The 13,988-nt window shown below is 36.6% G+C and overlaps 1 protein-coding gene across 1 annotated transcript in view; it reads left to right on the plus strand.

Annotated features, from left to right (window-relative positions):
* Nek1 (NIMA-related kinase 1) overlaps positions 1 to 13,988 on the plus strand; it is a gene marked incomplete in the record, with an annotated part of 168,654 nt that overhangs the window by 62,764 nt on the left and 91,902 nt on the right. The window contains 1 exon segment of the mRNA XM_013513368.1: positions 4,967 to 5,069. Within this exon segment, the coding sequence (XP_013368822.1) occupies positions 4,967 to 5,069 (103 nt within the window).

Here is a 13,988-nt window from a genome sequence, read left to right on the forward strand (position 1 = left end):
AAATTTAATAGGAGCTGGATGTCCTGGCACATGCCTGTAATGCCAGCTATTCAGGAAACCTGAGGCAGGAGAATCACAAATTCAAGGCCAGCCTGGGCAACTTAGCAAGCCTTGTCTCAAAATTTAAAATGAAACAAAACAACAGATATTAATAAAAGGGGTATAGCTCAGTGGTAGTCTCATTGTACCCAGCATATGTGAACCCAGGGTTTGATTCCCAGCACCTCAAAAAACAAAACAAAGCAGGAATAAGTTTTGAGGTATGTTTGAGTCTGAAAATTATCTGATCAGATAAGTATATGCTTGGTAAAGGTTTATAAACAGCACAAATTAAGAAAATTGAAATGACATTTCATTTCCTATTGGATGAAATTGTAGTTCCTTAATGGCCTGCAGATTCTCTTACAGACTTGTATGCTTCCATGTCATTATCTTGTTGCTGCTTCTTTCTGCACTTCTGAGAGTAGAGAGGTAGACATTGATGTGTTTTTTTCTTGTGTTTGTTCCTTTGTACCTGCTTCTCTCCTTGCTTAGAGTATTTTTGCCTCTGCCTCTTTTACCTAGTGCCTCTTTTACATAGCTAAGCCCTACTCAGTTTTCTGGCCTTAGTTTTGTAAAATAAAAAAAAAATTAAAATTAAATTGAGGGCTTAATTAGAAATATTCAACTTTTAATTTTACCCACTAAGCCAATTTTTTAAAAAAGTTATGAGCCTGAATTCTAGCCTTTGGTAAGAATGAACATTGCAATGTAGAAAAAAAAATATGATGGCATACTTTTACACTACACATACTTTTGGGTTAAATAATTTTGGATTTGTATAGATTTTATAGTTTGCTTATATTGTTGAAAGCTGCTGAAAACTTAGTTATGGACTACTACTGGTGAAAAGCCCAACACTGGCCAGTCACCTGGTCCTACTTTTCTAAGCCTGGTCTTCCCTGATGCTCTTGGGACTTGATATAAGGCTAGAATACTAGAAACAAGCTTGGTTGAATGGGCCTTAAAGTTCTAAGTTATACATCCCCTCTGCTAGTGTTGTTTGGATAGCACTGCCCCAACGGAGTTTTTGTGGTGTCCTTCCTCACACTCACTGTCACTGTTACCATTCATCACAGTAGGGTTTTGTTGTCATTTTCTTCTGTTTTTTGTTTTGAACATACTGATATGATCAGGTTTCAGCCAAACTATATTTGCTAACAAACCATTCTGTCTCATTTAGGTGGATGCTTTTTAAAAATTTTACCTTCTACTATTGAAAAATAAACTTTTCTTTTTTTCTTTTGGTACCGGGAATCAAACTCAGGACCTCACGCTTGCCAGGCAGGTGCTGTACCACTGAGTTATATCCCTGGCCCCTATTTTTCTTATCATAGAGTATATACTCTAATAGGTTAAGAAAAATAATTCCACAATTTAGCACATGCCACAAATGATCATGAAAGTGCCCTGAGCCTTGATTTTGGGGGTACAGAGAAAAGTCAACAAGTAGATTCACAAACACGGAATGACTGAATAAGGAGAATTGGTTTTATGGTAAGATACTTAGAAGTGGTCCTGTTAGGAGATTCTGATGAACTATTAGCTGCTCCTTTTTACTACTGTCATCATTCTCATCATTATCCACCATTCTTACAGGCATCTTGTGATGAGATTCAGACTTGTGTGTCATTAACCTTTTGTGTAACAAGTATAGAATATAGTGAAAGCTTCATTTCGTGTGCTATTTTGCTTTTAAATTTACACTTTTAAAAAAAATGTCTTTAGCTCCTAAGAAGTTATTGGTATTTATTTTCATCACTTTAAATATTCTGTTTGTAATTGTCCTTCAGAATTTTTAAATTTCCTTTTATCAGTAAAGACTTTAAGCCTGGAATATGAATACTGTAAGATCTAAGATTCTAAGATCTTGTTGCTTTCTCATTCATTTACAATAGGAAAAGAAAGACAGGAACTTTTTACCCCTGTGCTTATCAGGGTAAAAGAGAGGAAAGTTTGTCTTAGAATAATTATTTCTCAGTCACAGAATACCACAGTTATCTCATTATTTCATATTCTTTTTCTACTGTATAATACTTTTTAAGCCATTATAATCTTTGTATTTTACCATCCAAATATCTAATTTCTTACTGTTTTGTGTTAAATATAATATTTATGTCATTCTTTTATTATTAATCCATCCCAATGTTTCATTGATATCTATTAGTGTAACTTTGTAATTTTTATATAAAAGCATTTGCATATGAATTAGTAATGATTCATAAAGAGAATGACTATTAAGAAGTAAACTATTTTCCTCTTTATTTCCCATAAGTATAAAACAGATACATAGTTTGTGCCAAAAGCTTAACATAGTTTTACTACTTTAGAGAATAATAAGAATAAAAATAAGAGCTGGAATACAAAAGAATATGAGCTTGGTACATATGAAGTAATAAATAGTAATGTGTAGGAAAAAGCCACTTAGGTTATAGGTCTTGAAACATAAGGAGTTACTGAATTTGTGAAACTGATTTTCATGTTTTGAACGAACCTTGCTTCCTGAAATTCTGTTTTAGTCACCTTTTTATCTTCAAAGACTGATATAATATGGGAAATAATGACCATTTAATTAAATATTTGTTTAATAGAGGAAAAAAGAAATAGTGTTAAAAGAATTGTTACGGCCAGGTGTGGTGGCACATGCCTATAATCCCAGCACTCAGGAGGCTGAGGCAGGAGGATTGTCCCAAGTTCAAGGCGAAACTGAATGACATTGTGAAACTCTATCTCAAAAAACAAAACAAAATTTAAAAAAAACAAAACAGAATTGTTACATGGTTTAAAACAACCTGCTTAGGGCTGGGGATCTAGCTCAGCAGGGCAAGTGCCTGCCCGGCAAGTGCAAGGTCCTGAGGTCAATTCCCAGCACCAAAAAAAAAAATGAATGAACAAAATAAAAATTAAAAAACCTACTTATTTAAACCAGTTTTGGAAATGACTATAGTGAGATAATACTTATAATCATGTAACTACAAAATGCAGGTAGTACTACTGTGTATACGTACATGTGAAAATTTGTGAATCAAAGCTCTTATACATATGACCAGGTTCTTAGTAAAATAATTCTGAGCTGCTGCTGTATTAACATATGCCAGTTGAAGATTCAGACTGACAAACACTGTAGACATATAATAGCTTAGGTTGAGAATTGAAACGTGTTTTATTTCTGTAAAGCATAAAGAAGCAAGTCAGTGCAATCAAGATACATAGCAGAACAGTCAGCTGTTTTATCTGACTGCACGGTGATGTACACTTCCAGGACCCGCAGTAGTCAGTCATGCAGTTTCAAATGGTACATCTCAACCCAACACCTGGTCATTTATGTGAGCTTAGGCTCATGTAAATGGGGCTGTAGCAGAGCAGGATGCAGCCTTACCTGGATATATGCAGGGATGGGTTGAATTTATATTGGATACACTTTATTAATTTCAGAGTCATGCAGTACGTATCACTGCTAGAGGGCACATATGTACACTTTAGAGGGATGGACAGATTGCTCATTCTGAACCAAGCTAATGTCCTGGAGGGAAGCCCATGTCTTAGTTTAGTGTTGTAGATTAAGATCAACTACTCAGGCACATCTGAGAGTCATTTGGTAACAGGCCCTTAAACCAACTGTAGAGATTATCTAGTCCTAGGAAATTCCTGTTGGAAATTTAACACAAACCTTTGCTGAGTAGTACCACATACAGTAAATGACCCTTAGGCCAGTATCATACATAGCCATGTCGTGAAGTAGATTTTAAGTTTTTGCAGCTTGAATTTATACTTAAAATATTTTTATGTGTTTTAGTTACCACAGTAGTTGTTGCAAAAATAATGTTAAAGAAGTTAAGCTGGGCATGATGGCACCCTGTCATCCTAGCATGCTTGGAAGGCTGATGTAAGCAAATGGCAAGTTCGAGGTCAGCTTGAAACTTAGTGAGATTTTGTCTCAAAATAAAAGTTTTAAAAGGTCTAGGAATGTAGCTCAGTGTGAAGACCCTGGGTTCTATCCGCAAGAGCCCCTCACAAATTACTATTTGAAGTCTAAAAATAAGAAATGTTTAAATCTTTTTTTTTTTTTTGTCTTTTTGAGACAGGATTTTGTTAAGAAGTTCAGGCTGGCCTTGAAATCACTTTGTAGCCCAGGCTGGCCTCAAACTCAGAGCGATCTTCCTGCCTCAGCCTCCTGAATGCTGGGATTACAGGCATGTGCCTGACAAAAAATGTTTAAATCAGAAAACAGAAAAGGCATTATGTTAAGTATTTGTCAAAACATAATTTAGTTATGGTCCCAAAGAAGGGATGTAGACGTTTTTATGTTGTACTAATCAAAATCTGAGAAGCACACCCAACAACTTCTGTTTTTCTCTCACCCCCACAATTAACCATAGTTGATACTCCTCTACTATACTGCTTTTATTTGATTTCAGTATTGATTAAAGAAGATTCTTGTATTTGATAGAGGTCTGAAATAAACTTGGAGACTATTGAAATTCTTTTATAAGTGTAACCTAAAATAGTTGTATATGTCTACAAGTAGAATAGATCAAATAAATATGAAAGAAACTTTGTCAAGATTTGAAATAGTATTATAGATTTTACTTCTGTTTAAAATACTAAAATGTGATTGAGGTAGTAGACACCAATAAGTATGCAGTTATTTCTTCATTACAAGGGAAGGTTTTTATTTTGTATCAGCCTTCGTATTTTGCAATGAGTAGCCAGGTGTGGTAGCACATGCCTGTAATCCCAGCATTCAAGAGGCTGAGGCAGGAGGATTGGCTTGAGTTCAAGGTCATCCTGGGCTACATAGTAAGACCCTGTCTCAAAAAGAAAATCATGTCATATTTTGTTGTGAAAAATATTTAAAATAAATATAATTAGCTATTTGAAATATTTAATGTTCAGAATTGCTGACTTTACGATTTGTCCAAATTAGGCAAAAAGGGCAGCTAGCTGTAGAAAGAGCTAAGCAAGTAGAAGAATTTCTACAACGAAAGCGGGAAGCTATGCAGAATAAAGCACGAGCCGAAGGACATATGGTATGACTTTTTTTGAGCTTTTGAACATACTAGTATTCAAAGTAAAATTGTGGAATAATGTAAGTATAAATAAAAAGAGTTACAATGGGAAAGGTGGCACATGTCTAAACTGCCAGAACTGGGGCGGCCAAGGCAGAACAGCAGACTTGAGTCCTGCTTGAACAACTGGGGGAGAACCTTTCTCAGTTTAAAAATGCAAAGCTCAGTATGAAGACCCTCTAGAGTCAGTCTCCGATACCATCACAAATATGTATTTGAATATTTTGAATAAAGATATTCCAAAGCAGTTTGTAGACTATAAAGTTCTGATATGTCCTACTTAACCTGTATTCTACTGTATGCTTTATACATAGAATGAAATTCCGTTGTTGCTTTGTTTTCTTTCTTTAAAATGAACAGAAATGAGTATAGCAACTCAGTAGCAACTCAGATATTAGAAAATGGAGTTCTCAAATTGATGGAATTTTTTCTCCAGTATGTTTTTGATTTTAAATACTTTTCAGTAACAGAATTTTAGACGGATAAAGAGAAATAAATATTTAGGTAAATATGTGTGCAACTGTATTTGCTCAGAAACAAATTAGGACAAAATTAAATTAAAACCTGTAATTATATTGTTTGAGTCCTGTATCCTACAATATACTTCTAGGTAATCATTCTAGTAGTTCCGACTCTTAATAATTTTGACATGCATGTAGAGGTACACAAATATTTTTTGATCTTCCTTTTGCAAAACAACTAGTGATTATTTCTGTCAGCTCATCACCCATGAAACATCCCAGTCATATAAGAAATAATTTAATTAAATGGTAATATATTTTGATTAGACTTACTATATTCCATAGTTTTATAAATGGTAAGTTTGTGAGTTTATTTATGTAGTTATTGAATATAAAATTTTTTTCTTTGAAGTATCATAGTTACAATTTTTTATGATTATGTTTTCAACATACATAACTTGTTTTCCTAATATCTACAGTTAATCTGTGTTTGTATCATTCTTCTAGATAGAAAAATACTTGGTGCCTTTCCCATTCCCATATCTCCCTGTTAATGGTATCTAAAATCTTGTTACAGATTTTTATTCAAAATATTTTAAGATTCCTATTTGACATCAATATTTAATAATTTTTCCTTGGCATCATTCCTTATATACCACTATTCTACTCTAATTTATTTTGCTTCATACTAGAGAATATCCTCTGTGTAATTCTTTTGAAGAAGAACTTTCCAAGATTTTTTGAGAAATGCTCTTATTTTGTCCTCACATTTGAACAATAATTTGTAGTGATGGTCTACTGGTGAATTTGATCAGCATTTGTACATATAAAAAAATGTTTGTCTTTGTTTTCAACAAAATTTTTGCCAGATATAGTTCTATACATTGAATTTTTTTATCCATTAAACTTGTTTTTGTACTTACCCTTAGAACTTTTTGGATCTGTGGATTTACTTTTTTCATAAAATTCGGAAAATTTCAGCTACTATTTCTTCAAAAAATTTCTTTTTTCCACTGCTGTTCTTCTAGAACTTCAGCATGCGTATATTAGATGTTTATTGTTCTCCCAAATGCTTGCCACTGATACCTTTCTCTCCTTTTTTTTCATCCGTATTTTGTTTTGGATTATTTTTATTTCTTTAAGCACACTAATCTTCTGCTCTGTCTATTGTGCTGTTAATTTTTTTTTTATCTCAGATAATGGATTTTTTTGGGGAGTACTCAGGGCCACATGTGAGGCAAGCAGTCTAGCACTAAGTTATATCCCCCACCCGGATAATGTATGCTTTATCTTTTAAAGTGGCTTTGGAGTGTTTATATAGCTTCCATTCTTTTTTTATAATGCTTTTCTCTACCTTCTTGAACATATAAAATATAATTTTAACAGGTATTTAAGTCCCTACCTCCTAATTTTATAATCTCTACAATTTCCAAGTCTATTTATTGGTTATTTTTCTCATTAAAATCATCTTTTCCTTCTTTTTTATTCAGCAAGATTTTCTTTTTTGGTACTGGGAATCGAACTCAGGACCTTGTGCTTGCCAAGCAGGCACTGTGCCACTGAGCTGTATCCCCTGCCCTCCTTTTTTATATGCCCAGTGATTTGTGGTAGCATACCAGGTATTACATTTTTGTCCTCCAGTTTTTTGTATCCTTTAAATATCTGGGGGCTTTACATGGGAGTAAGTTGAGTCTTCCAAGGCTGCTTTTGAACCTCTCCTGGGCAGTGTAAAGCAGTATTTAGTCTAATGCTAATGCGGCCCTACTGCCGCATTACTCATTTTGCGTTACTCTTTTGAGCGTCCAGTGCTTCGTTGGTTTGGAGATCTTCCCACTGTGGCTTTTGGAAATGGGAAATAGTCACAACTCTGACTGAGACTCGGTGAATACTGACAGTATGTTCTTGGTCATTCAGCAGGAGACCCTTGGTACCCTCTTCAGATCCTCAGTATTCTTTCTCTCTGCAACCCTTTGTTCTTTGCTACCCAGATCTGTAAATCATAGTGGCTTTTCACTTTCCAACCTCTGAATGCTATTTCCTCAATTCAGAAACTGCCAAGCTCTGTATGTAGCTCTCCCTGTGCAGCATGTTGGAAACTTTTCGAGCACAAAGTCAGGCAGTGGAGTTTTCACCTTCCTCATTTCCCCTCTTTTAAGGGTCATGTCCAGTACCACCCGTTGGTCAATGTTTAAAAACATTTTTTTCATATATTTTGTACAGACTTTTATTTGTTTAAGATAGGAGACTAGATCTGGTCCCTATTACTCCATTGGGGATATAAGCAAATCTTAACTAATAGTTTGGATAAAGAAGTCTAAATTTATAGGGTTTGTTTTCCTAGAGCACTTTTAAAAGTTATCTCCTTCTTTCCCTGCTGTAAGACATGATGTTCTAGATCATAATCCTTTTTAAGGAACTTTGCTAATTACCTTCAATGCTATTTACTGTTCTTGATGTAGCTGCAGTTTCATTAGAATGACTCTCAGGTGGGTATTTTTTCCCATTGACCTAACCTGGCTTCTCACTGCCTGCTTCCAGTGTAAGTACTTACCTTTAACTTCGGAAACATTCTCATTTCACATTTTTCAAATGTGGCCTTTTCTTTTTCTCTTTAAGAAAACTAGTAGACTGATGGATTAGAACTTCTGTGTCTAATATCCCTTTTTTGTACCTTTGTTTCATGTTTTTTAATCCTTTTTTCTCTTTCCTAGGATTCCTGGTCCTAACATTTTAGCCCATTTAAATATTCCTTAGCTTTGTTTCCTCAGTTATCTCAGGCCATATGAGTTTATTTTTATTTCAAAAATGAATGTTTTCAGATCCATGAACTCTATTTTCCTGTAAAAATCTTCCCTTGGGTTCTCATTTCCCTGATCCATGGCTGTAGCCTTGCTCTTAATGCACTGTTGGCTCTGTGCTAGTTGGTCTTCATTGTAAATGTGACTGGACTGAGAGACTCCTGGAGAGGTGATTGGAGTATGAAGACACCCTCACCAACGGTACCTGACCTTGGGGAGTGGTCCCTGGCCTTTCCTCTCCGGTTTATGCCCTGCGCTCTCTTCCTGGATGCTGTGAGGTGGCCAGCTTCCCCACCGTGCCCTTCAGCTGTGATGTTTCTGTGTTTCAGAAGATTAGCCCATAGTTGGCTGGTCCTGAAGCAGAAAAAACATGGTGAAAGGGCATGGCAGAGTAAAGGTGCTTTGTTCATTGTTACTGGGAAGCAAAGCAGAGGACCAGCGTCAGTGAGGAGGGGGTCAGTGACTATGCAGAGTACCAGAGTCGTGCCTCCATTCCCACCTAGATATACCAGAATTGTGCCTTGCCTGCCCTTTCTCTTCTTCTTTCTTTTCTTCTTTCTTTCTTTCTTTCTTTCTTTCTTTCTTTCTTTCTTTCTTTCTTTACTTCTTAAGCCAGTCAGGTTGACACAATTAAGGTTAACTGTCACAATAGTTTTATTTGTTTTACCAATTTGTTAAGCAGTTTGGGAATAGTAGGGGTATAAAGTTTAATAGAGTACTTGATAATTTAATATTAGACAGATATATACAAGTATGCATTTGGAGGGTAGTATAGTGGAGTGTATTAGTAAGGATTTAGGTGACATTTTTCAGCTAGCCAATGTTTCTGGAAGGATGACACAGTGCATAGATTCATTTTCATAAGTGACCTCTGACCTGAGTAGTGAAACCAAGAAGCCATCCAGTCATGGCAGCTACTCTGCCTATGCATATGTGAGTACAAAATCGTCAGTTCAGTTTTCCTGACGTGTAATCATTCAAAGACTTGAATAGTTCTGTCGCTGTGGTACTGGTTGCCAACACAAGTTCATATAACATATCCACATGCACATCCTCCTGAAAAATGCATCACACAAAAACAAGCATTGTTTATCGGTAGTCCCATCAGTCTGTGTTGTGTACCATAGGGATTCATTGATCCTCTCTAGCAGTTGTCTCTCAGTATTCTCTGCTATTTCATCTTTGTCTAGTCATGGTGCTAGCTAAAAGTAAAACATATGCTACTTTCTGAATTGTAGCCTTCCCCTAAAAGTTCACGCAAGTATCCTCAGCAGCAGGCAGGATCAACTTTTACCAATAGAAAAGGACTTAGCTTTAGCATGTGATTAGCCGATACAGATGATGCTGTCCATGCAGACACATTTGATAAAGTGGTGGCTTTCAATAAGTTCTAAAGGCTGTCTTTTAATGCAGAGTACTTAGTCTCCATGTGACAAAGCAGTTTTAATGGTTTCATGAATAGCTGGTCACCACATATATACAAAACAGTCTTGGAGAACGTGAATAACCTATAGCAATGAACACATAATTTAAGTAGGGCTTTTGGTATTTTCTTTTTTATGCAGCTTTTAGGAATTTTTAATGGCAGTCTTATAGGCTTCTGTTGTCTCCTTATTGCATCTTTCCCCCTTTCCAGTGATACCTGTGTCTCACTCATTTTGGCTGGGGTTAGCTTGAGGGCTCCCAAAACTGTGACTACAATAAGTGTGCAGTGCAGGAAGAAGCACAGATGGAAGTAATAAATAAAACAGTGCATAGCCCATGTGTGAACTGAAGTGTCAGATTGTGACTTAACCCTGCCACCAGATGCCGATGTAAAACTGAAGTACATCAAGTCACTTGCTAGTATAAAACCTGCCTCCAGATACAGCTTAATTGTCACTTAACATTCACTGATAGGGTTTTAACCTGAATCTGGAAGGAATTCATTTATTATGGTCTCTGTGCAGTCAAACCTCTCTGCTAATGTCAGTCTGTATTTGCAGCCACTTTCCACCAGCTCAACTCCACCTCAGATCATCAGGCATTAGATTCTCTTAGGGAGAGTGCAGCCTGAGTCCCTCACACATGCAGGTCATAGGTGAGTTCACGCTCTTATGAGAATCTAATGCCACTGATGATTTGACAAGAAGCACATCTCAGGTGGTAATAGGGGCAGTGGAATACAGCTGTAAATATAGATGTAGCTCTGTTGCCAGCTGCTTATTTCCTGGTTGGTGCTTACTTCCTGATGTATGGCCTGGTTCGTAACAGACCACAGATCTGTACCAGGGTTGGGTACTCCTGTCTTATGCAGCTATTCAATTCTACCATAGTATTAAGAGACTAAACAAATAGGTGTGGCTATATTCGACAAAGCCTTTACTTTAGAAATCAGATGCAGGCTACCTTTGACTTAATATAGTTTGTTATAGAGCATCTTATATACTAAGTTAGTTACACACTAAGTTACTTATTTTGAAAAGATAGTATTTCCAGATCTTCTTTTAAAATGTTTCTTTATTCTTATGAAATAATGTTTAGCACATGGAAAAGAATATATGTAATTCTATGTAAATTAGGAACCAAAATAGTTTACCCAAGAGGTAGAACACTTAAGTTCAGTTTATATAACTCTTCCCTGAGCTAAGGAGCTAAAGACTTCCTGTAAAGGGCCAGATAGTAAATATTCGTGGCTTCTCTGGACCATAAGGTCTCTGTCATAACTAGTCAACTTGGTGTTGCAGCACAGAGACAACGTGCAAATGAACGAGCATGGATGTATTCCAAAAGAACTTCGGTACTGGAATTAGGGTTTTATATACTTTTCATCTGCTATCAAATGTTACTCTTTTTCCCCCACCATTTATAACATGGGAAAGCCACTTGTAGCTTGTGGGCCATACAAGCAGTAGTGGTCGCCTGGATTTGGCCATGAGCTGTGGTCTGCCAACTACTGTCCTGACTTGTTCCTCTGCCTCCACCTGCAAGTAATCATATCCTGAATTTTGGATTTATCATTCCTGTGGATCTCTTAAAATACTTTCTTCCCACACATGTATATGTGCCTAAAAAACATACTGTTCCGTTTTTCTTTTGGTGAGCATTATAAGTGTTGTATCATATATTCTTTGAGGTTTGCTTTTTCATTCAGTATTATTTTTCTAAGATTCATTAGTGATGGGAACTCCATAATCTTCTTCACACCAGATCCCTGGTGTCTTAGTTACTTTTCTCATTGCTGAGACAAAATACACAACACCCAGAGTTAAAGGAGGAAAGGTTGTTTTGCCTTACAGTTCATAGAAGTTTTAGTCCATAGTTAGCTGGCTCCAAGCAGGGTGGCATGACAGAGGGGCATCACAGAGGAGAAATAGTTCATGGCAAGCAGAAGACAGCCAAAGCAGTTAGCAAACAAGTCCAGGCGACCTTAGCAGCTTCTTTCTGCCCCTTTTATATTCCGTCTAGACTACCTGGCTTAGGGCAGGTCCCAGACCATTCAGTGGACTGATTTAGTAATCACATACCCTTAAACCCAGAGCTCTTAATCCTAGCATTGCACCATGAATCAGTCACACACCCTAGATCGAGCCACTTCTGAAAAAGCCCCACCTGTGACTGCATGAGTGTTTGGGGGTACATCTAAACACAAGCCATAACACCTGGTGATTGGTTCAGTTTGAGGGCAGCAGTGAAGCCCCAAGAGGTTCTAACTCCTTACCACAATTAGAGCATAGGAAAGTGACTTGGAGGATAGCTTAATCCATTATCAGCCACAAAAGCTCTGGACTTGAATTACTTGTATGTAATTAAGTATAGCTGTATAATATTCCATTGTGTGATTGTATCACAGTTATTCTCTTGCCAGTAGTCATTAAGAGTAGTTTTATTTCTACTTTGAACATTGTTATAGATGTTTCCTGATGTACATATCCATCCAAGAGTTTTTCTTCATTAAATTTTCATTTGATGAATAGATGAGTAATTTCATTTGATAAATTAGTAGAATCTCTGAGTTTCACAAACAGTGATGAAGCAATATGCTTTTCCTTGAAAAAATGTTTTTTTCATGACCTCATCTTAAATCATATCATGTATAGAAAATGCTTTTAAAGATACACAGTTAACTGTTAAACATTCATCCTTTCGTTCATTTAGTGTTGTACAAACATTAATTATAATTTCTAAGGTTCCATGCTAGCAGAAAATATAATAAAGGAAAAAGACTATTAAACTAGCAATTAAGTAATAATAGCTGATTATTAAAGCTTATTATGCCAGATATTGTACAATTAGTTCTATATTAGTTTATATACATTAGCTTTGTATTAGTTGGCTAGGACTACTATAACCAGTACCACAAACTAAGTGGCTAAAAGCAAAAGCAATGTATTATTTCATAATTCTAGAAGCAAGAAATCCAAGATCAGCATGTCAACAGAGTTCTTGCCTTTTGAGAATTATGAGGAAGAAACTGTTCTATCCATCTTTCCTACCATCATTGGCAATCTTTGACTTTCCTTGACGTGTATAGTCATCACCTTGATCTTTGCCTGTATGCTTCTATGCTGTTTTCCCTGTGTTTGAGTCTCTCTCCTTGGTAAAGGTCTTGTCTCCAAATAAGATCAGTTGGAGTTACTTAGGGCCTAGAATTCATCATATGAATGGGAGGGGCACAGTTTGCCCCTCTTCTTATCTTTACAATGATCCCATGTAACTGTGTTGAAAGTTGATGTAAAGGCCATGCCATAGAGTATATTGCAGTTATTTGCTATTAAAAAGTATTTCTGCAGAATTTCAGAGCACATGACATAAACTCACTTTTCCCTGCTCTTTCTCAACTAGATAGCTTATAAATTCCTTAGCATACAATGATAATAGGATTCTAAGCCAAAGTGGAAAGAATGTAAACTGACTTGACTAAGAACCTTGGGATTTGAGGTGAGGAATAACAGTGTGATATTTCTGGATTTCTTTATATCTCTCTTGATTCCCTAGACTGAGTACCGGAGAGTACAACCCAGATCCATTAAATACATACATACGTACATACATACATACTTACATACAACAAGCATGCTTTCACTTACCACCAAAGGAATGGGAAAGGGTGAATCCCAACACAGATGGAAATCCCAGTACAGATAGAAATCCCATCACCTTCTCCGCACCAGCGCTTTGTGAATCGTTGAAACTCAGGATAGCAGTGAAGCTTCAGATAATTCCAACCCCACTCTACAACTTGTGATTTGTAGGGCAATTTAATCCATAGTTAGCTATAAAACTCTGGGCCAGCTGGGCATGGTGGCACATGCCTGTAATCCTAGCACTCGGGAGGCTGATGCATGAGAATTGCTGTGAGTTCAAAGCCAGCCTGAGCAACAGAAATAAGCTCAAGGCCTGGCTGAACTACCTAGCAAGACCCCTGCCTTGAACTCAGAAAAAACTCTGAGTCATACCATTGCCTCATAATAAGCAAGTAATTTCATCTACTCACCATAGCAGTAGATACAAAGATTTGTGCCTCCAGGTGCTTCACCTACTCTTAAGGAGACCAGACCACATGTCATTTGCCTCCACACTCAGGAATTCTTCCAGCCATAGCAGGTGATCCAAGGAAGCAAACTCCATCAAAGCCAGCA

The sequence above is a fragment of the Chinchilla lanigera genome, unplaced genomic scaffold (genome assembly GCF_000276665.1).
Source record: "Chinchilla lanigera isolate Chin_1 unplaced genomic scaffold, ChiLan1.0 scaffold00002, whole genome shotgun sequence".
In the NCBI taxonomy this organism is placed as follows: domain Eukaryota; kingdom Metazoa; phylum Chordata; class Mammalia; order Rodentia; family Chinchillidae; genus Chinchilla; species Chinchilla lanigera.